General features: G+C 53.6%; 9 protein-coding genes across 9 annotated transcripts; 5 read left to right on the forward strand and 4 right to left on the reverse strand.

The window, feature by feature from the left end:
• Positions 1 to 1,886: 1,886 nt before the first annotated feature.
• CDEST_09080 (uncharacterized protein) lies at positions 1,887 to 2,929 on the forward strand. Its single transcript, XM_062925239.1, has one exon. It carries the CDS (start codon positions 1,927 to 1,929, stop codon positions 2,767 to 2,769), a length of 843 nt encoding a protein of 280 aa, XP_062781290.1. The 5' UTR covers positions 1,887 to 1,926; the 3' UTR covers positions 2,770 to 2,929.
• A 715-nt stretch (positions 2,930 to 3,644) lies between these two features.
• Positions 3,645 to 4,163, forward strand: CDEST_09081 (Putative GNAT domain, acyl-CoA N-acyltransferase; the record flags this gene model as incomplete). Its single annotated transcript, XM_062925240.1, has 1 exon — positions 3,645 to 4,163. One exon carries the CDS (start codon positions 3,645 to 3,647, stop codon positions 4,161 to 4,163), a length of 519 nt encoding a protein of 172 aa, XP_062781291.1.
• Positions 4,164 to 5,139: 976 nt separating this feature from the next.
• On the forward strand, positions 5,140 to 6,712 carry CDEST_09082 (Putative glycosyl transferase, family 15, nucleotide-diphospho-sugar transferase; the record flags this gene model as incomplete). Its single annotated transcript, XM_062925241.1, has 3 exons — positions 5,140 to 5,509; positions 5,558 to 5,649; positions 5,705 to 6,712. 3 exons carry the CDS (start codon positions 5,140 to 5,142, stop codon positions 6,710 to 6,712), a joined length of 1,470 nt encoding a protein of 489 aa, XP_062781292.1.
• Positions 6,713 to 7,335: 623 nt separating this feature from the next.
• On the reverse strand, positions 7,336 to 7,851 carry CDEST_09083 (Putative NTF2-like domain superfamily protein; the record flags this gene model as incomplete). The annotated part of the gene is made up of 1 exon (XM_062925242.1): positions 7,336 to 7,851. The coding sequence occupies one exon, from the start codon at positions 7,849 to 7,851 to the stop codon at positions 7,336 to 7,338; it is 516 nt and encodes a 171-aa protein (XP_062781293.1).
• Positions 7,852 to 9,288: 1,437 nt separating this feature from the next.
• CDEST_09084 (uncharacterized protein) lies at positions 9,289 to 9,813 on the reverse strand (the record flags this gene model as incomplete). The annotated part of the gene is made up of 1 exon (XM_062925243.1): positions 9,289 to 9,813. The coding sequence occupies one exon, from the start codon at positions 9,811 to 9,813 to the stop codon at positions 9,289 to 9,291; it is 525 nt and encodes a 174-aa protein (XP_062781294.1).
• A 1,213-nt stretch (positions 9,814 to 11,026) lies between these two features.
• On the forward strand, positions 11,027 to 11,654 carry CDEST_09085 (Putative GNAT domain, acyl-CoA N-acyltransferase; the record flags this gene model as incomplete). Its single annotated transcript, XM_062925244.1, has 2 exons — positions 11,027 to 11,240; positions 11,326 to 11,654. 2 exons carry the CDS (start codon positions 11,027 to 11,029, stop codon positions 11,652 to 11,654), a joined length of 543 nt encoding a protein of 180 aa, XP_062781295.1.
• On the reverse strand, positions 11,270 to 13,136 carry CDEST_09086 (Putative ribosomal RNA methyltransferase, FtsJ domain-containing protein). The gene is made up of 2 exons (XM_062925245.1): positions 12,896 to 13,136; positions 11,270 to 12,822 (listed from the first exon to the last, which is right to left on the reverse strand). The coding sequence occupies exons 1-2, from the start codon at positions 12,996 to 12,998 to the stop codon at positions 11,714 to 11,716; spliced, it is 1,212 nt and encodes a 403-aa protein (XP_062781296.1). The 5' UTR covers positions 12,999 to 13,136; the 3' UTR covers positions 11,270 to 11,713.
• Positions 13,137 to 13,382: 246 nt separating this feature from the next.
• Positions 13,383 to 16,107, forward strand: CDEST_09087 (Putative ATP-dependent RNA helicase DEAD-box, Helicase superfamily 1/2, ATP-binding protein). Its single transcript, XM_062925246.1, has 3 exons — positions 13,383 to 13,752; positions 13,829 to 15,076; positions 15,146 to 16,107. Exons 1-3 carry the CDS (start codon positions 13,522 to 13,524, stop codon positions 16,001 to 16,003), a joined length of 2,337 nt encoding a protein of 778 aa, XP_062781297.1. The 5' UTR covers positions 13,383 to 13,521; the 3' UTR covers positions 16,004 to 16,107.
• Positions 16,108 to 16,363: 256 nt separating this feature from the next.
• Positions 16,364 to 19,266, reverse strand: CDEST_09088 (uncharacterized protein; the record flags this gene model as incomplete). The annotated part of the gene is made up of 3 exons (XM_062925247.1): positions 16,364 to 16,831; positions 16,928 to 16,986; positions 17,043 to 19,266. The coding sequence occupies 3 exons, from the start codon at positions 19,264 to 19,266 to the stop codon at positions 16,364 to 16,366; spliced, it is 2,751 nt and encodes a 916-aa protein (XP_062781298.1).
• Between the last annotated feature and the right edge of the window lie 61 nt (positions 19,267 to 19,327).

Genomic DNA, 19,327 nt, shown 5'->3' on the forward strand with positions numbered 1-19,327 from the left:
GCAATAGGGGGGATATTGCGAGCGTGCTACGACTGTGTAAACTTCCTCTTGGCGAAGAGACTGTTCTCTCACGTGTTCGAATCCCATGGCTAATTATGCTTTTACCAACCCCTTTTCTCGGAAAAGGCTTCCGAAGTTGTACTCGTGAAGAAAGAGGCCCCGTATCATACCATCCATGTAGGCATAAAGAAGAATCGACTGTGGAATGCATGGATAGGAATTTGACACGTGCACTCTAATGCTCCCAAGTTTGCAAACCATGACACTTTGAAGGTGCGAGGGCAGCATGCCAGAGATTCTTTTCATGAACTTCAAGAAACTTTTACGCTCAAGTCTTCGGCCTTTTGAAGGATAGTCTGTGCGAATAGCGGGTTGGTGTGTTGATCTGCCGTCTTCATCTGTGGAGGATTCACAGTGACGCAGATCTTTCGCAAGGGCTGCCCTCGGACGCTGGAGAGAAGACCCAAGTTAGTCTTAGGCAACACACCAATAAGTTTGATAGTAGTGTTCAACGTCGTGGTCTCGTGTCACGACATCGACATCAGGACTGCTGAACGAGTGAAGAACTGGCTTTAACAATGATGGAAAGGTGAACTACTCCTGTCGGATCTTGGATCTCATCTGCACACAAGACGAACCCCAGGAAGACGGGAGGCTCCGAAAAGCTAAATCAAGTGGGCTCGGAAGTCTCCTGCAGCACCTACGTCAATCTCATGACAGGCATGCTGGCCGCGGAACACTCCTCCCTAGTTGGCTTCAAAGTGTTTTCAATTGTCGCCAGAGCTCAGATAGAGTACGATGACTAAAACCAAATGGCACATTGCAATTTATGTCGGGTCTATGCCTCCATTTCATTCCCGATGTATTCCCCGGCTTCCAGCAGACTCTGTATTGGTCTTCGAATGGTTGGCCTCTGTATCTAGATGTTTGAGGCCTAGGAGTTGCGATCTTCGGCAATTACTATCACTGTCTAGTGTGCCATCTGAATGTGTTGGAAGTATAGGCCAGATTCAGATGCCGGGGCGTGGATGGTGGGACCGGCGACATTCGCATGAACCAGATCCCTGCTGGACTGCTGAGTCTGGTGGCATTGTAGACCTGGCCTATCGCCCTCAGTTGTCCAGATAAGTTGCCCGCGGCTAAAGGCCTTGTTGGCCTTCGTCCTTTCGTTGGTTCGATAATGCTATCGCCGATTGAACTACTACTTCTTCACCCTCCCGGAAGGTTGCACGGCATTTAAGACCCTGAAGTGTCATATTGACAGGACGGTTGCACCAAAAGTAGTTGAAAACTAGTTCACGCAGGGTCAAGAATTTGTGTGTCGCATTAGGCAAAATCATGCGGCTTTCCAAATTAAATCGGAACCAATGATCTCAACAGGTATACTTCGAAGACTTGCAGCGCTTTTCGCCAACACGCGTTCCTCTTTGACGAGACGACTCACGAGTCCAGACAACCCAACTCTCCAGATGTGGCCGCCGTCATTTAATACGAACCCAAGATAGGCAGGTCAACGACATTGGAGACAAACTCATCCGGCGGCACAGCAAAGCAACGCACCAATCACTTTCAAGGTAACAGGGACTCCTATCACGGGATCAAGTCCGGTTTTGATCTTGTTGCGCAGCAGAGACGCCATCGCCGCTTTAACCGCCTCGCTAAGTCCAACAATCACTCCACGTAACTGCAGCGCTAGCCATCAACGGAGGACGCGACGCCGCAATCCATATTTACAAGGGCCAACGAGAACTTTTGACTTAGGCAGCCAACTTCTCTTCGGATGTGGCCATCCGGCCGGAAATTCGGAGGCGGGGCCGGTTACCAACTAAAGAGGTATAAAGACGTGACTGCATCCAGGCTGTGACCTACCGCCGTGACCTACCGCCGTCGTGTTCTGTTCAGTACTCGCAGGATAACACATTCGCAATGGCAACCTCACATCTTGACTCTTCCGATGAGGCTATCTTGTCTGATCCAAACTTCGAGATCATTACCACTTTAGCTTACTCCACCGGGCTGCCAATGGATCCTCGGAACAAGGACACAACAGCACGGTCTGCATGCTATCTCCTTCAGTTCGGCATAGACAGGCTCCATGCCGCCGCCACGGACTTCTCTTGGCCCAGGGTCTCGCAGGAGCTGGAGAAAGAGAACCAAGTGCAAACAATTGCCAAGAAGATCGATTCACACATGATTTCCGCATTCTCGGACGCGGCTTCAGACCCGGGCAGACGCTTCATAGTACGTTTGGCGTTCAAAAAGGAGGGAGTGCTCCACATCATGGCCGGCCCACGACCCGCCAAGCAATCCATTCCGATGTATCCGACTTCTCTCAAGACTACCCGAGACGAAACAATCTCAGCAATACCGGTTTACGTGGACTACCTGCCCACGAGTCCCTCCCTGTTCACAAAGCACAAAACCACCCATCGCAGGCCGTACAGCACAGCCTGGGCACGGGTCGGACTCGATGAGACGACCTCGCCGGCAGAGTGCGACGTGCCCTTGCATAATCACGAAGGGCAGGTCACAGGCGCAGTTTTCAGGACGGCCTACTTCTGGCGCGATGATGCATGGGTGACTCCGGGCAGTGAGAGCGGGTGCAAGCTTGGTGTTTCGCGAAGATGGGCCCTGGAGAACTCGGAGGTCATAGAGGGAGTGGTTTTGGCTTCGGGAATCAAGGACGAAGAGCTCGTCTGGCTGAGCTCGGCGATCGGCGGCTTTACACAAGGTCTCGTCACGCTGGTGCGGCCGAAGCAAACATCGTAGATTGGATTTCGGGTCAGGACCCCGGTGTTTAGATGATTGAGATATTTGGGGGCCATAAACCCTTGTATCCTGCGGCGACTGCCGCTTGAACGAGATTATCTACGGGCGTCAGGGACCCTGGGTTAGGTGATGTATGAAAAGAATTACATGTTTTAGTAGTGAGATCCCATCCTGTTGAGATGCTCTCCCTATGTTTGTTGTGTTCTCAAGGTCAGACCAGCTGTGATGCGAAAGAAACAACCAATCACAGCGATAGTATTTCAACTCAGGGATGTCAATCAGTTATCTGTGAATGACAGCAGAGGTAACTAAGTTTATACGACTGGATGAAAGGTGGTCAGGTTGAGGCTGGTCACTGTTGTGTATCGCCGGCGACCGTCCGGGTGACGGTCCGGCGCGGGTCCGGTATCAGCCCCTGAGAAGTGGGCTGCTGCCCGGTCTATCGGCTCCTCGGCAGTCAAACTCCTTTTACTTGGTGAGCTGTTGGTGTCTAAAATGCGTGGCTGCCATGCTATCAGCAAAGAAATGCCTTGGTGTGGCTTTGGACTGCCCTGCTCTTGGACCCCACTCTCCCAGCTACATCGGTCTTACATGCATGCAGTCTTGGCTGGCGTGGGGTACTTCCACGCCCTTATGCAACATGATTTTGACATTTCACCCCAGCCATTGGCGGAAGGACCGCATATTTAGCCAGAGAGGTCTCTTAGGGCGGCGGTGATAAGATGAGAGAACTCACCTAACCACACATACCGCCTTGGGGCATTTACATGTTCCCACCCATACCCTGGATCAGTTATACCGAACCACAAGTCCTCAATCCACCCCCCTCACAAACAAAAAGAAAAAGCGCCTTGCAGGCTGCAGTTTCCACCGAAATGGATAGTCCGAAAAAGACATCCACCCCAGGAGATATCACGATCCGGACACACCGCCCGGGTGACATGGGTTACATCACTCATCGACACGGAACAATCTACTGCAAAGAATTCGGCTTTAGCGAGCGCTTCGAAGCTTACGTCGGCAAGATTACGTCAGACTTCTTACTCAACTACGACCCTCTCATGGAGCGGTGCTGGCTCGCCGAGAGAGACGGGGCGTTTCTTGGGTGCATCATGCTCATCAAAGACCGAGAAGCACCGGCGAACGCGAGACTGCGATGCTTCCTGGTGGAAGAAGCTGCTCGAGGGTCTGGGCTGGGAACCAGGCTAATCAAGCTCTGCATCGACATGGCAAGGGAGATTGGGTACGAGCGTATTGCGTTGTCGACTGACAAGTTGATGGCCACTGCCCGTCGACTGTACACTAGTTTCGGATTCGAGTTGAAGGCTACCAAGGAACACGAAGACTGGGGAGAGAGACAGGTGGGCGAAATTTGGGAAATGAGATTGCGTTGAGTTGAAATGATGGTCTTACAATGAATGTACTGTCCCTCAAGACTTTGATCAGAGGCAAAGCGAGAATAATGAAAGGGAATCTTTGATCTGAGAAGGCTCTGCTTTGTTGGAACCCAGAGTCGTTGACATAATAACTTTGGGCATCTGGGAAACCTCATCAGAAAGGCATATTGACAGAATCATCATTTCCCATGAATTCATCATTTACCCTGAATTCTGCATAAGCCCAACGATGAGCGTACACAGAGATCTGTCAAAATGTTCAACAGGATGAAACACCTTGATGATGAAGCCAGATTGCCTTGCTAACATGCTTGAGACTGGATACAAACTATCCCGGATGGTTTTCTAAATATCAGTCTATCATCTGTTCCCTACCCTCCAGATCAAGTTATCAGTTTCCTAGTCTAATCTCCTCTTCAGTATGCCATCACTGGGACTGGTAGGATATCTGGAAACAAAACAGGGCCTGACTTATTGAAGGATCCCCACTTGAGGCGTTCACATCAGAAGCCAATACACATTCTATCTTTCCCAGAGAGTTCTAAATTGAGTTCAATCAACGTCACGTGCCTTCGGAGTGGCTTCTCCGGCCAGGACATCACCTGGTGAAGGCCTGGATCACCAAATCACGTGTTCTGGAGGCATCTACACATCGTTCTTGCCTTTCTCTTGCTTCAGAAAAGAGTAGGAGAGAGCTAAGCGAGGCGCTAGCGTTGGTGTGGGCACATCTGTTGACTTCTTTGACTTCATCCTCACCTCGACAACACCCGCCATCGTCCGGATTTCTTCTCCCATAAACAAACCCTCCTTTACCAAAAACCCTCATCAAACAGTTCCGACCCTGGCCTTGAGTCGTCCGAAAAGGCCCTTTGTCACGTCTGCATTTGGCAGGCATCCGATCTTATTCTGTTCTCTCTTTCAAACTCTTTCGTCCACACACCTTCGACTTTCATCCCCACAGTTGTCAGACAAGATGGGGGCACTCAACAGGTCTTTGTTGCCGTCTTTCCGTTGCCTCGTCCTTTCAATCCTTCTGGTTTTCTTCCAGACTCAATCGGCTTTGTCCGGACCCCTTTACATCCGCGACCCTTCACCAAGAGCTGCCTTTGTGGCCCTTGTGTCTCCGAATCAGCAGGACCAAATGGTTGCCTCGGTGGCACAGCTTGAGCAGCGATTCAACAGCAAGTACCGCTACGACTGGGTCTTCTTCAGCTACGAAGACCTTGGCGAAGACTTCAAAGATGCCACCTCGAATGCCACTGCCAGCACTGTCACATACAACTTGATCCCCCAGCAACATTGGTCAATTCCCAGATCGGTTGACGCTGGTCGCTTTGAAGCTGGTTTGTCGCGCACCTAGGGAGTCGACGCCGACACAGCCGGGCTTCGAGCTGCCCATCACAAGAGCCGCTGGTCTGCTGGTCTATTTGCAAGAGAGAAGCGTCTCCAAGCCTACGACTGGTTCTGGATGGTCGAGCCTGGCGTAAGTTGGCTCCATCTTTCTCTACCATCTCCTTCCATCCCACCTGTTACCTTAGGCTAATGGCAGCCGGCTACTCGTCCAGACGCAGTTCATGTGCGACATCAACGTCGATATCTTCCGCCTCATGAAAGAACGTGGCATTGCGTATGGAGTCAACAAGGCACCAATTCAAAATATCGATGACTCGAAGCTGTTGTGGCAGAGCACCAAGTCGTTCATCACCAAACACCCTGAGCTGGTTCGACCTACTGCCGACATCACTTGGATCCTCGGCGATGACGGCAATCTGAGCAAGCCCAGCGTTTCTTCCGACTACTACGTCGATTACGCGGACGAAACGGAAGTCGACCGCGACTTTCACTTGAAGACTAGGCCCTGCAGAGTCAGCGGACCAGAAACTGAGGGCGGTGTGCTGCCCAGTGATCCCCATGAGGCTGATCCTGAGCAGTGCTTCCCCAACTTGGGAGCGAGTGATTATTCTGCCTGGCTTCCCTCCGCCTACGAGAAGTGCGGTGCAAACACTCAAATCGAGATCGGCAACCTGAACCACTTCCGCGGTCTCCAGCACAGTTCCTACTTCAACCACCTGGACGACGCCGGCGACTTCTATTACGGCAACACCGCGAACGTCCCCGTCCACTCTTTGAGTGCTACTATGTTCCTCCCTCGCGAGAAGTTCTGGCTCCCCGGTGATATCGTTTGCGAGATGCGTGGCCTCCAGAGTTGCCCTTCCGTGACGGGTTTCATTTACGATATCGATACCGCTGACGACTCGACCTTCCTGACTGACATCTTTGGCAGTTCTTGGTTCCAGTCGTACGAGGGCAGCCACCTTTCCGTCTTCCACCGCATTTGGGCAAACTTGGCCTGGGGGATCGCTCGACAGAACGCCATCCCTGCTCCACAGACTGGTCACACTGCTCTCGACGAGCGCAACTTCAAGATATACAAGCCGGAGCGATACCCCGTCGATGTCAACCTGGGCTGGTACTCGCTGGAGGACACTTGGCGCTCATGGTCAATCGACCGCACCAAGTGCTTCTTGACTGCTTTGGGATGGTAGGTCGGCCGTGAGACCGACATCAAGGGGCCCCAGGGTTGTTCATGAAATCTGGGCGTTTGCAAGAATCGTGAATGAGAAAGGGACGGATAAGGACTTTCGTACTCGGGATTATGTTTGTTTCGCTGCACTATTTGACCTAAAGAGCTTCTTCTACTAGCACCGCGTAGCCATCAATCGAGAATGACTGATGATTCATACCTACCAATCGTCTCGAACAGGCTGTCGTCTACTTGCGACATCCAACCTTTTTGACTTGCGCAGGGGCGGTCCTTACATGCCTCATTACTCCGGGCCATCGTAATCTCATTACGAACTGTCGTCAGGCACTCTGTCACGAGTTCAGCCGCCTCTTTATTTTAGACGGTATCAAGGCCAGTGATCAGAAGCAGGAATGTCAAGGATCAAACCACTCCTATCTTCGGTTTCCCCCAAAGGCAGTAGTCGACAGCGAAAGCTGCTATGACCAAAGCAAGGCAGAGCAGAGTTACGCAAATTAATTCATAATCATGGGTCAGTCACATCTTAACTTTCTCTACGAACCGTGCATCTCCCATCTTTCTAGAACCTCCGAAACATGCATAGCCTATCAGCTACCTTTCCAGCCATATGTGAGAACGAATGCCTCAAATGTCGTATTTAACGCTGATCGTCTCTTCTTTTGCCTTACTCATCAAAAGATCCCCATCAGAGCCCCAAAACTTCGAGTCCTTTTCGATTTTGCGGTACTCCATTCTTTGGATCAATTGTGAGGCGTTGAGATCATAGATGATCAACATGGTCGACATTAGCCCAAGACCATCTTCGCAAAAACACTGTTTGGAATAGCAGGTGATGCGGCCACTGTCAACGATGGTGATGATTGGGATCGTCTTGATCCAAGTATGCTGAGCATGTTGGGCCTCGAAGTAGGAGATCAACTCCTGCTTTCCCTTGATAATTTCCCCGGGACTCTTTGTGTCGAGAACCAGGGTGATGTCCTCGGACAGTCCGTCCAAGATTTCGTCGACGTCGTTGCTATCGAAACTGTCCAAGATGTATCGGGATTTGCTCTCTAGGACTGGTCGAAGGGGGATGTCATTGGAGTCTCCGTTCATCTCATCCAGGAAGCGCTGAAACTGCTCTTGATTGCTGATTTCCATGATGCGAGTGCTTCAGGTCTATCAGTATTTGAGGACCTCATATCAGAACTCTATTGCAAACCTAACTTACCTGAAGTGACCTGTGGATGTGCTGTAATTCCCTTGTGTGTGACGATGGCCGTTGATGAGGATGTGCGTTCCCTAGGAAGAGACACGGAAGAGGGCTAGATTTTTTACATTTACGGATTAGCACGAGAGAAGGCTTGGGAACGTCCTGGAAACAAATTCTGCCGAAAAAAAGGTCGAAAATGAAACGCAACGAGGCAGAAATCTTGGCAGCCTCCGTCAAGGCTGCGGGTGTCTGAAGCCTAGAAAGTCATTGAAACAGGACAACAAACTCGACCTGCATTAGGAGGGAACTTGATACATCGATACGAGGCAAGAATCCATAAAATGATATGCTGTGTTTCGATTTGGGGATTGTGGAATGAGTGGGACGCAGTTGAGGTCCCTTTTGACCATTTTGACACATCATTGACCACTACGCACGATAATTTTCCAAGCAAAGAATGACAAAATTGTTTGAAACGACCTTGAAAACAAACTCAACTATCAGAAACCACAAATGAGTGATGATACCTAGGTCAAAGAAAACATTGTCTTATCTTGAAAACAGGTTGAACGAAGACTTGCATAGCACTCAGAGCCAGCCTTTCAGCTTCCCTCCGCAGTGCAGTATTCAATGTGTCGGGTTTTTCTTCATGTAGACGTTACCTTCGCGAAAATACAGGCCCCAGGGTAAAGAAAGCTGGCTGATGGAGAATCACAGGCTTTCAGTCGCGGGCTTTCTTCATTTCCAGCGTTGGGTGGTTCTATAATCTACAAGTGAGATGGCGAGGCTTGTCATCGGAGGCACAACAATGTTTCAAAATCTAATGTCAGTTCCTTTAGGACAAGTGCAAACCCAACGAGTGGGAGGTCTGATGGGAGAACCGGAGCACCCAGCGGCTGGATCAACCGACGGTTCTGTGGCACAGGCCGTCGACTTTCTGGGTCAACCTTTCGAACTTGCCTGCTCATCAGCATCACGGGACTATTGTTCGCCGGGACTGATAGCGAAGGCAAGATACTCCAACTCATGATGTATCCTTTTCTTGCCAAAAATGACCTGCTATTAACTGAGAGATCGCTCTGAAATCAACAGTAAAGCCTACTTTAAGCTCCAGGCGTTCATTATGAATCATATTTCTTGATTGAGGTAAAATGTAACAAACGACTTGATGGGGAGTCTATTCGATAACCTTCCGAGGACAGTATGACATGGAATATTCTGGTCCTCCACCCGACGACGACAATTATGTACGGACAAGTTTGTGTGCGGGTCGGCTCACCGTCATGTCACGCGTAGGAATGCCATGTTGCAAAGCAATCCATGTGTTCAAGTCTATGTCCTTGTTCTATCCTTTCCAACACCAGTGTGTTTAAAGTTGCATCTACTTAGATGCAGTTTACCAGCATAGCATCCTCCTCGGCTGCCTCGATAGCTTTTTCCATCATTCTCGTGTCTCCTTCGTGACAAAAGTATTTATTGTGGTCTCGAATCTCAATGCGCTCGATCTGCTGCTGCTCGTCTAGATCAATGAGATATACCCAGCGAGTCTCGTAGAACCGATCGGGTATTGCATCCTGGCCTGTATGCATCGAAAACTGGGCGACGTAACACGTGACTCGGCCTCGATCGACAATTAGAAGCTTGTGGACGATCTTTTGACCGCTGACAACTTCTCCCTTTAGATGCGCCACGATTGATAGAATGCCACTGTAGATATCTCCCGGGTCGCGGAGTCTATCGAGAAGCTTTGCATCAGATCTCAGGTGTCCTTTCACCTCCTTCCATTTCTCGTGGTCGATGCAATCAAAGAAATGTCGAATTTTGCCCTCAATGGCTCCTCGCAAAGCGCGATCGCGAAGGTTGCCCTCGGCAACGAAAAGATTGAGGGCTTCTTGACCGTAGTACTCCATTTTTACTGGACTCTGAATGAAGAAATGTTAGAAATAGCAGTATGAGAGAATTTCAAAGATGAACTCACGACCTGGGCTTGTCTGCAGACTTTCGAAGTGCGTAAATTGAGATGGCTTGATTTGCTTAAGTCGACTCAGGTCGTCTTTTCCTGTCAGGCCAAGATTGATGTGCCTGGAATTCTCTTGTTTGTGGTCGAAGAGGAATTTTGAGGTCCCGGTCGAAGCAGAGTGTACTGAAAGGCCGATTGAGTGTTGAAAAGGTGAAGAGGTGAAGAAGTGGATGGGTGCGGAAAACAGAAAAGAAGGGGCTTTATACGAGGCTCGGTTGCCAAGGAGTGATGCTTTGGAAGGTGCTGCTGGACTTTGACTTGTGAGGGAAGGCACTGGAGGCTTGGGGATGTGTAGTCTTACCCTTTTCTCCCGAGTTTCGGGAAAGCCACATTCGAGAGTCTTTAGAGGGTTGCAAAACATTTGGGAGACCGTGGCAAGTAGAGTGATCATCCTCATGGGCTATCACAGTCGCTGCACCAAGAAAGTGGCTTCCTTCCTGAGGTTTCGACCCAATAGACCGTTTGTTTCCGCTTGGACAAAGTGCCTCCGCAATAATAGGCATCACCGGGTGCAGTCACCTGGTAGATGGGGCAAGGGTGCGCGTTGGAAGACTAGACTCGCCGCAAATAATGTTGTCGAGGAAATTGCATAGATGAAACATAATGTCGAAAGAACTGTTTATTAGGGAGTAACTCTCAGATCTCTATGATCGTATTTGCCTTGGCGACACTGGAAAAGACTCAGCTGGTGTTCCTTTCAAAGACTCCCAAACGAGACCCGCCAATTGCTCCCGCGACGGCGACGGCGACCGGGCGTCGGGGGCAGCGAGCCCCACGTCCGTCCGGCCCAGGCTTACCGAGAGAGGTAAAGCCGTAATCACGGCCGAGGGGATCCCCCGCATTCATCCGTGAGGGGCGGGTTGAGTTCGCACCGACAGACAGTCTGGAACTCTCAATCCGTACCGTAGCTTGATTAGGGGCGGTATGACGTTCTCGGAGGACAGGCACAGTGAGGATGACGCTCGATCCCCTTATGCGCCCTCCTTTCCCTCTTTTGGAGCTCTCAACCTTCTCACGGACCGGGAGCGAACCGCTAGGGGGTTTCAGAGCATCTTCCAACTACACATCTCTCAAATTCAACTCATTCATTCATTCATTCAACCATGCCGAACCAGATCTCTAAGCAGTGGTACAAGGACGACTACCTCATCTCCACCGACCGGTCGCTCCTCGACCTCGGGGCCATCAACGACGCCTTCGACTCGGAGCTGCTGTGGTGGACGAAGCGTGTGTCGGAGGACGGCCTACGTAGGATTGTTGACAACTCGCTGTGTCTTGGTATCTACAAGCTCCCTGGGTCCACCGCCGATATCGCAGGTATGTCACATACGTCCCCCCCCCCCCCCCCCCCCCTTGTCGCCCCTTTACTCCGGTGTGCTCTGTTCCGACTGGCAGTACCTAGGCAAAAAGGGTCCCGAGCTCGTGGGCCTCGCTCGAATCGTCACGGACTATGTCACCATTGGCTACCTGGCCGACATCTACGTGCTGCCCTCGCACCAGGGCAAGGGCCTGGCTCCCTGGCTGATGGAGTGCCTAAACGAGATCTTGGACGAGTGGCCGGACCTGCGGCGCTTCTTGCTCTTAACCTCGTCGCCGCAGGCGAGCAAGCTGTATGAGCAGGCGTTGGGAACTGTTGAGTGGGGCCAATCGCACTCAGGGAAGCTGTATCTGCTCGAGAAGCGAGGCCCCGTGATGCCCGATGGCCCGGCGGACGCCGACGACGAAGACTGAGCTTGCATCTGGGTGGGAAGATTTGCATTTGGGTTATTGGCTGTGCTCGAGCGGATGGCTTACACCTTGACGGAGGTCTTGCCGTACGCTCCGCCGGCGGCCTTTCTCAGTGCGATGGCGCGCTTGTAGGGAGGTGCAGTCGGGGGCTGCACGGGGTCGAGAGAGACGTGGTCCTCGGGCAATTGATAGGAGGCATCAGAGTCGAAGGCCGACAGGTCGCCGCAAGCAATGAAGGGAGCGATCCATCTAATGTTCTTCTCGTGATCCGTGGTCTCGTCCGTCTCGTCGTACGCCTCCACCTCTACGATCCGTCCATCGCCCCTGCTGGCCGACGCGGTGGGAGCAGCATTCCATTTGCCCGTGGCAGCGTCCTGCATCAGCGCATCGGCTATGGCAGGCAGCTGGCTCCTGCGCTCTTCCACCATCTCGGGAAGCTGGTGGCCAACGCCCAGCGGGTTCTCGAGGCTGGCCTGGAAGCCGGCGGGGGGCTGGAAGTTGATGCACACTATGAACGCCTCGACACTGCTCGCACGGGACGACCTCGGCTTCGCGACGATGACGGTCTCGAAGAAGATCTTGAGCTGGGCGTAGAGAAGGTCGACGTTGCGGCCTCGAAAGATCTTGGCGACGAATTTGCCGCCCGGCTTCAGCACGCAGAGGGCGAGGTTGAGCGCGGCGAAGAGTAGCTGGGACTGGACGTAGATGTCCAGGTCATGGAGACCGGTAACGTCGGGGGCGCCGTCGCTGATGACCAGGTCGACGCGGTCGGTCGCCTGCTTGCTGTTAGAGTTGGCGTCGTAGTCGGGGTCGAGGGCCTTGAGCAGCAGCGGCACGGTGGCGGGGTGCGTGATGTCGGCCCGCAGCGTGATGATGCCCGGGAGAGGGCTGATGGGCTGCAGGTCGATGGACACGATCTTGACGTCCTTGCGGGGTTGAGCTTCGTCCGCGGCCTCCTCAGTCTCATGCTTGGCCTCAGATGCGGCGGCGGATCCGGCGGTGGCGGGGAAGACACCGAGCATCTCCTGACGGAACTTGGCCTCGCGGTCCTGCCATGCTGAGCGGCCGAACTTCTCTCCTTTGATGAGAACGCGGGACAGCACCTGAGACCAGCTCCCGGGGGCGGCGCACAGGTCAACAACTCTGGTGACGTTGGCAAAGAGGTCGAACTCTGGGCTCATGTCAGCGTTCAATGCCCAGTCAATGCTCATAATCTCACGGCATGGCGGGGCAAAGTGACTCACCCTCGTCCAGCTGCAGCAGCTTGAAGGCGCTGCGTGCACGCCAGCCCTGCTCCTTGGCGAGGCGATAGTAGGCGTCGCGCTTGTCCTTGGAGGATTTTCCCATTGTGACAGCTGGCTAATGGCGACTGGTGAGGAATTGGAACGCGGGGAGCCCAAAAGGAGAGACGGCGGACGAGCGGTGATGGTGGGGGGAGGAGGGGAAATATTTTAATTGAGATTTTTGTTTCTGTTTTTGGAGGGGTTGCCAGTGTCGCAATGTCGCTCTTGCTCGCTCGCTCGCTGCCCGCCGAAGAAAATTTGATATGGCGGCCGCCTGCCACTGCCTTCCACTGCAGGGCTGAATTAAGCTGTGGTCTGTGCGTCTACTGGTGCTTTCCAGGGTCCACCACCCTCGGCACTCGGTTGAAGAATCTTCCGGGTCCGCTGAAATTTTCGAGAGGAACGGGCAGGAAGGAATAGCTCAATTGCGCTGCACTGCACTGCACGGCCGCCGTTGCGCATCGAATTTTTGGGTGAAGTTTCGCGGGGCAGTTTTCAAGAGAACATTTCGCCTTGATACACCCACCACCACTACCAACAACAAACTCAACATCACGAGTACAGTTCTAGTCACACGCTACAGTGCGATGCAGCACAAAAGGAAACAGCAGCCCTCTGAGGCCGGCCAGAACCCCCTCAAGCGCCAAAAGTCCTCCAACCAAAAGAATGCGCCCTCCAAGAAGCGCAAGGTTGCCGCCAGCGCCCTGCCGTGGAAGAAGGTCGAGGTCCCCGAGATGTTCGACGACGCCGAGGGTTTCTACGGTCTGGAGGTCATCGAGGGTGTTGATGTCATCAAGGATGGCGAGAACATCGAGTTTGTGCGTATATCCGATCTTTGCAGCCTCTCACTCCTATGCTATGCGAGGTAGCAGCCACTGACAGGACACCAACCAGGTCGCGGCCATTCCCTCCGGCGATGACGAGAAGAACCACAATGACAACGACGGCGACGAGTTCGAAGGCTTCAGCGACTCTGAACCAGCCCCTGCGCAACCCGAAACCGTGAAAGAGGAGGCCAAGAAAGACAGCAAGGCGGCACCGAAGAAGACGAAGAAGGAGAAGAAGGCCGAAAACGCAAAGCAGCAGGCAAAGGACGACAAGTCAGCCGACAACTCCGCCGACAAGACCGACGAGACAAATCCCGCCGATCCCCCGACTGAAGAACCCAAAGACAAGAAGAAGAACAAGAAGGAGAAGAAGCAGAAAAAGACACAGCCCAAGCCCGAAGACGCCAAGCTCGAGAACAGCGACTTCTCCGCTCTAGAAAAAGTAGAAGAGGCCGAGGAGGATCTCGACATGACCCCCTGGGTCGATCTCGGTCTCTCGCCCGCCACCGTTTCGGCCATCGCCAAGCTCAAGTTCGCGAAGCCGACAAAGATCCAGGCGTCCACGATACCTGAGATTCTAGCTGGCCACGACGTCATCGGAAAGGCCTCGACCGGTTCCGGTAAGACGCTGGCGTTCTCGATTCCCATCGTCGAGGACTGGCTCGACAAGTACGAGGAGAAGGCCGACGGCGGCAAGCCCGAAAAGGCCGACAACACACCCCTGGCGCTGATCCTGTCGCCGACGAGAGAATTGGCCCACCAAATCACGAACCACATCAAGAACCTCTGCGCCGGCCTGGTCAACGCGCCCTTTGTCTGCTCCGTCACGGGAGGTCTGTCCGTGTTCAAGCAGCAGAGACAGCTGGCCAAGGCCGACATCGTCATCGGTACGCCGGGACGTCTGTGGGAGGTCATCAGCGGCAGCAGGGAGCTGCTCGCCGGCTTCAGGCAGATCAGGTACCTGGTGGTCGACGAGGCCGACAGGCTGCTGAGCGAGGGACACTTCAAGGAGGCCGGCGAGATCCTCGACGCCCTGGACCGTGAGGTCATTGAGGAGGATGACGACGATGACGACGAGAAGAACCTTTCGGCCAGGCAAACGCTCGTCTTCTCGGCGACGTTCCATCAGGGCTTGCAGCAGAAGCTGGCCGGCAAGGGCAAATGGGGGCTCATGTCGGAGGAGGAGTCAATGGAGTATTTGCTGAAGAAGCTCAACTTCCGTGAGGAGAAGCCTAAGTTCATCGACGTGAACCCTGCGAAGCAGATGGCGTCCGGTCTGAAGGAGGGCCTGATCGAGTGCGGTGGCATGGAGAAGGTAAACCACCTCCCTCCCCGCCCCTATTCTGTCCCTCTTCCATTTTCGTCCTTAACTAACACGTTCCAGGATCTGTACTTGTACACCGTCATCCTGCTCAACCCCAACCGCAGAACGCTCGTCTTTACAAACTCCATCAGCGCCGTTCGCCGCCTCGCGCCTTTCCTCCAGAACCTCAACATCAACGCCACGGCGCTGCACTCCCAAATGGCACAAAAGGCTCGTCTCCGCTCCGTCGAAAAGTTCACCGCGACGAAGCCCAACACCACCGCCGTCCTCATCGCCACTGATGTCGCGGCCCGCGGTCTCGATATCCCTGGAATTGACCAGGTCATCCACTACCACGTGCCCCGCGCTGCTGACATGTACGTCCATCGCTCCGGCCGTACGGCTCGTGCCGAGCGCACCGGTCTGAGCATTATTCTCTGCGGACCCGAAGAGGTTGTCCCGACGCGCAGGCTGGCGGCCAAGGTCCACGCCGGGCAAGCGAGCAAGAAGAAGTACTTCATGCGGACCATCGACATCGACCGCCGCATCGCGTCCCGCCTCAAGCCGCGGGTGGACCTGGCCAAGAAGCTCACGGACGCGACGCTGGCCAAGGAGAAGGGCACCAAGGACGAGGACTGGGTCAAGGCCGCTGCCGAGGAGCTCGGCGTCGAGTACGACAGCGAGGAGCTCGACAAGGCCGGCAGCTGGACCGGGCGCGGCAGCCAGCGGAAGAAGAAGCAGCAGGAGGACAAGAACATCACAAAGGCCGAGATGGGCGCCATGAGGGCGCAGCTGCGCGAGCTGCTGTCGAGGCGCGTCAACTCCGGCGTCAGCGAGAAGTACATCACGTCGGGCAGCATCGACGTCGAGGAGCTGCTCCGGGGCGGGACGGGAGATTTCCTGGGCAAGGTCGACGGTCTGGACCTGGAGGACTTGTGAAGAGGAGGAAGCATAGCATGTCAATTTATGTCACATCACGCGCGGTGCATATGTTGCGGAAGTATAATACCATTGATTGCAAGACAACCCGAATTTCGTTATCGTGATTGTCGTCTTGCAATCATTCCTTTAGCCTCTTCGCACTCTATATCCCTGACTATGATCGACTATTCCCGACCTCGACGTTATGTATCACTGACTCGGCTTGCCGGCTACAGTTATGGTGAGTCCTATAATATAACAATAAGAAAGGAGTCCAGGCCGAAAATAAAAGCGAAAAGAGAACAGCGCTGCCGGGCTCTTGGGAGATTACCCAGGCTCCAGGAAAGCGTTACTATTTCCAACAAGTGAAGCCGCTGCTCAGTCTTTCTTGGGAGACTTCGCTCCGTCCTTTCCAAAGGCTGAGAAATATGACTGGCCGCCGAAGAAGCTCGAGAGTTGCGGTGCTGTGCTGGAGGGACCGGGTTGCGCGATGGGGTTAAAGACTCCCGGGACCTGGACGTCGGGGGTGAATGTGACGGTTGTTTGAGCACTGTACTCGCGGTTCGACTCGTCGATGGCCTCGTTCATCGCCGCCTCGAAGGAGTCGTCATCTCCCTCGTGCGCGTTGTTCTTATGGTCGCTGGCTTCTGTACCCTTGGCTGCGGACGGTTGTGAACCTTCCATCTCCGTGTCGTCGTTCGACTGAGTCTCCTTCTTGGAGCCTACTTTGTCGGCGGGGCCCTCCCGCTCGTCACCCTCGATCAGCCCCAAGGCTATCATGTGTTTGTTTAATTCCTCGTCCGTGTAGTCTGATGTCTGCGTCTGCTTCTGCGTCTGCGGCGCCTTCTAGGTGTCCTCAGTCTCGCTTCTCGAACTAGCGTCGGACTGTTCGTCATCACTCTCGCTCTGCAGCGACGAGATCTGTTCCTCCAAGGAGGCGACCTTCTCTTCCAACTCTCCGATGCGTATGTCTCGCTTGGCCGTTTCGTAGGTGGCTTTCCCTATGTTAATGGTCAGCATCGTTCTACGAGGTCACGACTTTCTCACCGAGACTCACCTATTGCGCTGCGAAGTTCTTGGTCGTCGTTGCCGGCGGCGAGAATGTCCCGCTCCTCGCAAACCTCTCTGAGCTTCTTTTTAAGCTTCATGGAACTCTCCATTTCCTTGTTGGCATCGACCTGCCTCTTCTTCTTCATCTTGGCAATTTCTTGGATGTGTTTCTTCTCATCGCCACGGGCCTGTTTCAGCTCCTCCTCCATATCGGCGATTCGCTCGAGGTTGTTCTTCTCGTTGGTGAGGGCCTTTCGTAGCTTCTCCTCCAACTCATCAAAGTCCTCGCCGTCTATACCTCCGTCCATCTCGGTCACTTTGTTCGTCAGACTGGCGATCTCTTGTTGAGAATCCTCGAGTTTCCCCTCCAGCTGCTTGATAGTCTCGTCTTTTGTTGCGAGTACGGCGTTCGCTTGGTTCATGTCCGCCTGGTGTTGATTTCGAACAGCCGCCAGTTGCTGTTCGATCCCCTCGTTCATAGAATTCGAGGCGACATGCTGTTGAACCAACTCTTGAAGTCTCGAGATCTCCTGATGGAGAGTTATCTTTTCGTTATTTGAAACTTCCAGGTCGCTGCGTATGGAGGTGATATGTTGTCGCTGCTGGGTATGGATGGCCGAGGCCTGGTTCATCTCGTTGGCGTGAGCGGTTCGTTCGATAGTAACCTGGCTCTCGAGCTCGGCATGCAACCTGTCGACTTCGCTTTTGGCGTCATTGATGGTGTTTTCTGAAACGCTGACGTGATTCTTAAGTCGAGTCTCAGATTCTTCAAGCTTCGTCTTCTTTTCGACGAGCGCTGCGTCGATCATTTGAACGTGCTGCTGAGACTCTGCCAGAGCGACTCGCAAAGACGAGATCTCGGCGTCTGACACGATCGCATTGTTCTGGAGAAGAGTACTGATCTCATTAAGATTCGTTTGCTTCTCGGAAAAGGCTTCCTCGATCCTCTGAATTTTCTGCTGGGACTCTGTCAGAGCGGCGCGCAAGGAAGCGATGTCAGCGTCGTTTTCGCCTGCTTGCATGTCGTTCGTCGAATCGCTCAGCTGGCGGCGCAGACTCTCGTTCTCTGCGATCAGCGAGGCATACATCCTCTCGGCGTATTCCATCTTGTTGTTCCGATCTTTCTCGATGGCGAGCCCCGCTTCGGTCAAAGTCTGGATGGTCTCGTCTTTCTCTGCGATCAAAGTCTGGATGGTTTCATCCTTCTCTGCCATCAGAGCCTGGACGTCGAAGGATGTGTTCTCCCGTTTCGTCGAGTCCAACTGTCGCTGCAAGGATCCTACTTCGGCCTTCAACGTCCCGATTCTCTCTTTCGCCGTCTGTACAACGTTTCTGAGGTCGTCGTGGAGCTTCTTGGCTTGGGCTTCCTTTCGCTCCACGGCCCACTTCGAGTGCTCGAGTTCTGTTCTCAGAAGTCGTTCGGCCGTCTCGGTGCGGGCGTTGGCCTCGCCGATCCTCGCCTCGGACTCAGCCAGCTGTAGTTCGAGGTTTCGGACGGCATTCACTTCTGGGCCGTAACGCGTGAGCTGCTGCTCGGTTCGAACCAGGCGTTGCTCGAGGTGCCTTCGGGTCTCTCGCTCTGCAGTCACCGCACCAGACGCGTCGAGCTCGCGTTGTTCCGCCTCCCCGAGCTGTCTGACCAACTCGTTGACTTCTCGTCGCTTGATTTCGAGCTGAGAGCGAGCAGCGTCGCACACGGGGCCTGGGAGCCGGCATCTCCGTGCTTCAGCTGCTTGCTCTTCGATAGTCAAACTTGGGACGAGGTTGAGGGAGGGTTCGCTGGTAACGGCTTCCGCGGTAAATTTCGTGACCGTCTTGTCGATTATTGAACTGGCAAGCTGGGCCGTGGTCCGATATAGGAAGCTGGCGACGACGACGAAGGCTTGCCACCCCAAGTTGAGGTAAGGGACGAAGGCAATGGTAACGTAGCGGAAGACTCGCTCCTCGAGTCTCGTCGCAAGTTCGTCCGAGTAACCGAAAAAAGGGAAAAAGTTTCGGATTTCCGGGTTTATAGTGCAGAGGAAAACGAACGGGACGACGAGGAGAGCGTGGGCGAGGATCCAGAAACTTATGGCCGCCATCGAGATGGTCCTGATAGTCGGTAGCTCTGGAAGACCTGGGAGAGAGTAGAGGAGATCGGAGAGCTGAATTAGGGCGTAGAACAAGGCCTTCAATCCTATGATGATGGCGCAGTAGGCCAGAGCGACGTTGATGGGGTCGAAGACTCTCATCTTGTCGGCTTTCGGACGAGCACAAGTGAGAGGGTAAGAAGGGGTTGGATGGGAGGTATCT

This window comes from Colletotrichum destructivum, chromosome 5, assembly GCF_034447905.1.
Source record: "Colletotrichum destructivum chromosome 5, complete sequence".
Classification (NCBI taxonomy): Eukaryota; Fungi; Ascomycota; class Sordariomycetes; order Glomerellales; family Glomerellaceae; genus Colletotrichum; species Colletotrichum destructivum.